A 7,487-nucleotide genomic window follows, 5' to 3' on the forward strand; every position below is an offset into this window, starting at 1 on the left:
GTCGAAGTCACGACATCTTCTTATTGTCACTTTGTGTTTTACTGTGTCCAGCTGCGTGTGGCTGTGAGTGTTTGTTGAAAGAACCACAAGGAAGGATGCTTTGAATCTAAATGTATTCATCCTTGAATTATGTAAAGAGTGATGATTTGACTGGTGTGACCTGAAAGCACATTTACATAAGATTTCAATATTAGGTAGCAGCCAATTTAAAGTAACCCCTTCACAGCCAGATTCCACTGTAATGTGCATTAAATATTAATTCCTTCTATCCACTGAAAATGCACTCTTTGGGCTAGCAGTGCAGATCATATTTAAAGTAACGATAATCAATATTTGTATATTTGCAAAGAATCGTATGACTGCTACAGAAAGGAATCACTCTTTGTAATGAATGAACAACGATTATCACCAAACTCCACGGTTCCCCTCGGCTCCCAGAAGCATTTTAGCCTCTTTAACTCCTTTGTTTGGTTTACTGTGTTGGTTCACCGACTGAGCTCTCATTTGTGATGACGGCAGGCAGCTTCAGAGGAAAAAGCTCCAAAGACCTGTGTGAACCCTTCCAGCGCAGCATTGTTCACCACAGAGAGTCAGACACAAGCTGAGCGAACACAATAAAGTGTTTTGCAGCCATGAGGCAGGTTTCTAACGAGAGCAAAGCCAGAGGTAATGGAAGAGGAAATATTAGATAGAGACACGTGTGCAAATATCTGGTAACTCACTCAAATTTGTTCAGAATTAAAGTATTTAATTTATATGTATCATTACATTAAATTCTAATGCCTGCTCAGCTTAAATATTTTTATTTAATATAACGACCACAGCAGATGTCAAATAATCAGAAGATGAAAATGTTAGAGAAACTCTGAATATTTAATTAGCAAAGACATTTAAGTTTGCAATCTTTGCTTTATTTAATCAGGATTATTTCTATTTCAATACCGATACTTCTACTCTGTGTGTTGAATTTGAAACAATGCAATATCTGTAATTATTGATCCAATGTTTTCATGTGTCAGTCTGCTTGTGAATTAATCTTTGAGCAATTATTTATACATTTTGTCATACAGGTTGCCAGGTAACACACAAGACCAGGAACATATACAACATATGACATCTAAAAATAAATGTTGAACTAAAGAAATACTGATTTACACAAGTTGAAGTTACTGCAGTAGTGATTACTGCACCTTCAGTCATCAACATAAATCAAGTCTAAATGTATAAAATAACAGTGAAGCAGTGAAGTGGTTATTGGTGTGTTGCTACAGGTTTATATTGAGATATATTTATTATATTTAAGATTTATAGACATTTAGAAATGATCCTCTGATGTAATCAGAGTTTTATTTGCAATAAAAAGATTATTACAATAATTTTTTAATCCAAAGTTCATGGTCTTCACATTTGCCTTGGATATAACAATACAAACCTTTTGGTTTTAGACAACAAAATAGCTTTTTGAATATTTCACCCTTTTATAGAAACAAACAGATTAATTCATGCTGAAAATAATCATTATTCACAGGCCAGTAGGATGCATTCATAATGTCAGAAGCACTGTATATGCAAAGTCTTTTCAATTAGTGCCGTTATAACTTGAACTTTAGTCTTTGAAGCTTGTTAAATTTTTTGATTATATTTTATTATTAATGCTTTTGACCTTTGTGTTGAGGAGTTGTTCATCCTTTATTTTTTAAATATAATGCAGAAGACTCCTGCAAGTTAAGTGCAAAGACTCAAATCAAATGTAATAGTTTAGCTGAAAATCAAAGGTGACAGTGTTTTAATCATTATTTCAGTTATGATGCTTTTACATTTTGATTTTTGTGAAGAAGCGGTTTCAGGTTTTTATTTATTTAGCTGTCGTTACTCAGTTACGACCACGTCTGTCAGTGTTCATGTAACTGCAGTGTTTGGGGCGCCACAAGTTCCACTACTCAAGTTCTGATCACAACACTACTTAACTTTAACTTGAATGAAAAAAACACCCGAAGAAGTTCTAATCCAACATCAGCACAACAAATAAATACACCTGCTTCTTCCTGATATTCACAACATACACGATGCATACATCTGTATAATTTGACAGCCAAATATTATGCTAAGGAGTCTTGTGAGTCCTGCATTATTTGCATTGCCCAGACCAGCCTGCGAGATTCTGGACTCTAACTACAATTTTGAATCCTTTATTAAATATCAATAAATATCAAAAACGAAACCTGCCTGCTGTATCTGCTTCCTCTGTCCCCTCACCACGTGGCAGATGTCTGCTCCACCTGGCTGAGCGCTTCCTCATAAGGGGTCTTTCTAATATTTCACAGCGCGCCTACAGTGAAAAGTTCCCTGAAATGACTGTTGTTGTTGTGAACTGGAGAATTCAGGATGTTTGACTTTTCAGTGTGAAAAACGAGCAAAAAGGAAGTGTGCATACGTGTGTGTTTGTTTTGTGTGTACACGGAATGCACCTGCGTGAACACATTGTTTATTTCTACTTTAAGGCGGGGCGTCTCTCTCCACAGGTGCGCAGCCTCGGCTCAGGTATAAAGGATGAAGCAGCTTGCCGTTATACAAGCTTGAAGCGGCTGTGATCTGTCTAGGATGGATGCGATCAAGTGCATCGGAAACTGCTTTCTTATGTTTCTCATCGCCGTCGTGTTTGACGTGCTCGGCGTGATCCTGCTTTTAATCGGGATCTTCGCCAACTTGCGCATCAACGGACTCTTTTATGGCGACTTCTTGATCTACACCGGCTCCCTGATCATTTTCATCAGCCTGGCCTGCTGGCTCATGTGGTACGTGGGCAACGTCCAGGTGGATGACGGCTGTAAGAAGAGGAACAGCATCGTGCAGCTGGCCAGGAAACTATCCGAGAGGTTAACCATGAAGCTGAAGGGAGGGGAGGAAAGCATGAAGTGCGTGGAGGATGAGGAGAGCAGCCATGGGGGATCCTCTCCACACAAAGCCAGCAGGGTGACGTGGGGCAGATCCACCGCCTACTCCAACGAAGGCTACGATACCTCATCGGACATCCCTGACGTGGAGAGCAAAATGGGCAAAAATGACACGACCTGATGTCATGATGAGTACCTCCATGTTAAAATGCGCATCTGGCCGCTTCATTGTGCCTCTTTCTGGAGCCTTCTGTACAGTATGCAGAGAAAGAGGGATGATACTACTGCAAGTTATATTTTCCAGGCTTCTCAGTCAAACCTAGATGGGCATTATGTCTGGACCTGTTCTGTCAAACATGTTTAAATAGGCTGTAAATCACAATGTTAGAAATACTGAGGCACAAGGCCCTTTATACTCTGTTCTTTCTCACTGAGCTTATACTTTGCTTTTCTGGTCTGCAATTTCATATTAATGACTTTGTACATTTCCTGGAAAGAATTCGCAACCATTTGCAGGGAAATAAGAAAGAGAGTTCACTCGAGGCATTCTCAGCGAATCAATTCAAAATGAATTGTGAGTCCTTTTCAGTCGCAGCACAGCGGGGCACTTTAACTTGAAAATGTGTTAAAGCAGAACTTTCTTTGTTCTTTCCAGAAAACTTTTAAAAGGAATGATTAGGAACGGTGGATCTATAGAAGATAAAACACGACCTGTTGTGCTGTAGCTGCTTCAGGCCCCAGAACCTCACTGGCCCCGGACTCTTTAGAGTCTTCCAACTAATAGTTTGCAGTAACTCTTTTTATGAATCACCTATTGTGACCCACTCTCTCCCATTTTGTTGAGGCTTTTATCTATTGGAGCTTATTTTCTGCTTGTGTTGCAAATTTAATATATAAAATTGTGCAATAAAAAGGAAAGAATTGGGGGAAACAGTGAGGACATCAGGGGCCCTGAGCAGACGGACAGCCTTGCAGCTAGAAATACAATTCTGGATGCTCAATGTTTATTTATTTATTTTTGCTTGTATAAAAAAATGAACATTAACATTCATTTTAACAATTGTTACAGATTTAGAGTCTACGAAAATCAGACTTTATATTATTTGTATTTTTTCTGTACCTGATTGTAGATTTAATATAAGCTGGATAAGCAGAGAATGCGCAGATATACCTCTGAGCCACAGCTACAATTACAAGGTGAAAGGACTGATTATTGATAGCCTTCCATTACTTCATTTTTTCCACTTTTCCACTGATAACTAGACACAGTAAAGATAGGTCATGTTTGCTGTTTGCTTTGCTGTCAGTTCAAAATAAACACTGGTCAGACTGGTTTGACTCAGCAGAACGGTGATGGCAAAGCAAAGCCAGACAAGGCATAACTTTACTTTATAGCATTTTCCATACGCAGATATGATATGGATTTGTTTGGGAGAGTACATTTCTGATTGTACGTTTATATTTATAGATATGTTTGGGAGCAGCAGCCTCTGTTTGATCCGGAGGTTCAAGTTCCACTGACGGCACACCTTATGCAAACGCGGCCTCTGCAGGGTTCAGTTGATCAAGCACTGAAATGGCTTCTGACAAACAGAGTCAGTGTGACTGACAGCTCAGCTCGCTTTAATCAGAGCCGCGGCGTTACAGTAAATAAAGCTGAATCCGTCTCCGCTGTGCACACTTCCTCTAACAGTAGAGAGGACAGCGAGTCAAAGCCGGAGACAAAAAGACAAATAGTGGCAGCATGACTGGTCAAACAAGGTACTCAGAGAAGTTTCCATTACGTGCATTTCCTCTTTGCGGCTGCACTTTATAATACATGTCACTATTGTCGAGCTGCACGAACCGTGAAATATCAAATAGTTGGAAATGCTTTAATGCAGTGTATCCACCCTGCAGAGCTGCTCCCAAGACAAATACAAAAGGTAACTAGAGTATATCTCCAGGGATAAATCTCTAGTCAGTGAGACTGAAGCGACGAGGAGGCTCTGAGCGATCTGATAAAAGATGCGACGCCTCGAATCGCTTTGGTTTCATTAGCTGAACAGAAAGATCCGGGGTCCCTGAATAATTACTGCAAGCTTATCACCGTGTAAACACAAGCTCGGTGGCAGCTGATTATGAAATATATGTGCATAAATCTGTCACACTGGTTTGAGACAATGGGTTGAGGTGTCGCAGTAATGACACGTGGAAGGTGCAAAACAAGTCAGCCCTTCAGAGGAATGAAGGCGTGCTGTGGGGTTTTAAAGATCTGTTAATGAGCAAAACCCGTTGTTTTGGTTTTTAGACCAGTTTTTCCACAAAGCTCTGCTATGAAAGAAATGTAGAGGTGTGCTGGATAAAAAAAAGAATGTTCCCCAAGACAGGAAGCACAGACTTTTCAGTCTCATCAGGCCTTCAGACAACGTCCATCTGCCCGTCTCATCCGGCCCGGCTATGGAGCCAAATAAGTGCAGCAGCACATTCCTGGCGCTGGCTTTGATTTTTGACATCGCCGGCCTGATCCTCTTCTTCATCGGGATCTTCGCCCCGTTGAGCTTCTGGGACTTTTTTGTGATATCTGGACCTTTGCTGATCTTCCTGAGTCTGATCTTCTGGATATTCTGGTACATGGGGGACCTGACTGTGTCTGAGGAGGAGCTCAACTTACCCAAACATGACATCCTGTAACTACAGTGTGAGTGAAACTGGACTGAGTCGTGTCTGGGTGAGCTTCTGATCACTTTCCAGCTGATCGCACGAGCAGGTCAAACTGAGCTGACTCTGTGGTTCTCTGGAACTCACTGAGGTTTTGTGCTTTACATCCAAATCCGGCAAAGACCAGGAGCACATCTGACTACTCCCAGGACAGAAAGAAAACTCCACCATTTGTCTTCAGGCTAAAAACAAGTTTCCGGCGCACTGGACAGCAGCGATCCCCACACTTTGATGGAAATATATTTGACAGCACTTTCATGCATTTGAAAACTTGTGCCAAGTTGATGCATTGTGCCTTATTTATGTCACTGTTATATCTGTCTATATATTGTGAGTTTATATTTATATTTCAACCTGACTTTGCACATTCATGTAAGTCTTTGAAACTAGTAACTAAATATGCTCTGGGATGACTGACGTGTGATCTTTGTGTGGTAGCTCCTCAAACTGGCCAAACTGGCACTGTGGGTTTTGGGTTGGGGTTATTTTTAGTTAGATCCACCCAGTCTAAACGCTCTCACACAAAGAAATGTAAGTAGAGAGGTCAGAAACGTGTTCACTCGCGAAACAGCGGCACACCAGCAGCTCATTTAAAGTAGTTTACCTTAAAAAGAAACAAAAATGCGCAACCTGAATGCTGGATTCAGTTTACGCACCGTAACAGTCACTAAAGGGAGTGAAACGAATACTCTTTCTCCGCACCCAATTCTTCCCAGCCTTAATCAGCACTCAAGGCGCCATTAGCTCCCTCAGACATGCGAACTGTTATTAATGTGTCCATTTGGTTTCTGCCCCTGAGAGAGGAAATGGAAAAGAGGCGTAATGGGTCTCTCTCTCTTTGGAAAGAGATGGAAACCCCTCCTGCTCAGCTGCTCCTCTCCCCCCGAGGACACCACCTTCTCTATTATGCTAAAATCCCAAAGTTGCCTACATGGTATATGTTGTTGCAATCTTAATCACAGCCACACGTAACACAATCAATACTTGCACTTCCCATGTGACACGCTGTTTATGAGGGGGTAGAATGAGGCCATGAGACTCAAATTTCAATCCTGGGTGGTTAGCACAATATGGTAAAGCATACACCGCGTCAGAGAAGCGCCTGTGGTTTTAAAGAGCTTTGTCCAATATTTTCTAGCCATTAGTGGACGCCACTCTTCCTGGATTGTAGCGAAAACTGGCCTGACTGTCACTACGGAAAGTATGACGAGCATAAAGATCAGGAAGAATAAATTTGTCTTTCGTTTTTCTGCCGTGGTTTCTGCTAGGCGCCAATGAATCATTTTGAGTCCATAAATCATGAATTGTAACCTAATGTTTGAGAACTATCAATTACTGAAAATCTCTGTTGTGTATTAATGTATTATCAGATAAACATCAGCCCATTAGGAAGCTTTTTTTGATAAGCTGCACTCTTTGAATGTTGTTATTAAAAACAGATGAATGTCTGTGTTGGCGGTAGGCAGATAAATCTTTCTTTTGGCAGGCGATGAAGTGATCATAATGTGTTTATTATTTCTACTTCTCCAGCCTAACAGCTTAAAATGGCTGTTGGCTTCATGATGTCATCGTTTCAGCACCAGGGAAGGTGTATGTCTCCCCCCAGTGGTCAGTAAGGTTTATGTCCCTGGTTGGAATATTGTTGACACTACTGCAGAACGGAAAAGGAAGAAGAAATGAAACCACATGACCTCGTTTTTGGAGAGAAAGTGACCCTGTATTTATTTAGATTCTACTTACAGTTGAGTGCAGTGAACTGGCCAAACTATTCTCTCTATTAAATCTGTGGAAATAATATTTGTGTTTATGAGGTGAAATACAGCCTATAAATAAAACTGTTTGAGTTATTACACTTAAAAGGTGGAAATTTACATTAACTATACTGTAAAATTA

At 40.6% G+C, this 7,487-nt stretch overlaps 1 protein-coding gene across 1 annotated transcript; it reads left to right on the top strand.

Moving 5' to 3' along the window:
* The first annotated feature begins 2,527 nt into the window (after positions 1 to 2,527).
* On the top strand, positions 2,528 to 7,487 carry tmem238l (transmembrane protein 238 like). The gene has a single exon (XM_086290131.1). The coding sequence runs from the start codon at positions 2,602 to 2,604 to the stop codon at positions 3,073 to 3,075; it is 474 nt and encodes a 157-aa protein (XP_086146257.1). The 5' UTR covers positions 2,528 to 2,601; the 3' UTR covers positions 3,076 to 7,487.

The sequence above is a fragment of the Aulonocara sp. 'chitande type north' Nkhata Bay genome, linkage group LG4 (genome assembly GCF_057382095.1).
Source record: "Aulonocara sp. 'chitande type north' Nkhata Bay isolate Kocher_YH1m ecotype deep benthic linkage group LG4, A_spYH_male_GT1.1, whole genome shotgun sequence".
In the NCBI taxonomy this organism is placed as follows: Eukaryota; Metazoa; Chordata; class Actinopteri; order Cichliformes; family Cichlidae; genus Aulonocara; species Aulonocara sp. 'chitande type north' Nkhata Bay.

Bases quoted from the DNA above. Each gene is read 5' to 3' on its own strand.
- tmem238l (XM_086290131.1), top strand. From the start codon at position 2,602: ATGGATGCGATCAAGTGCATCGGAAACTGCTTTCTTATGTTTCTCATC.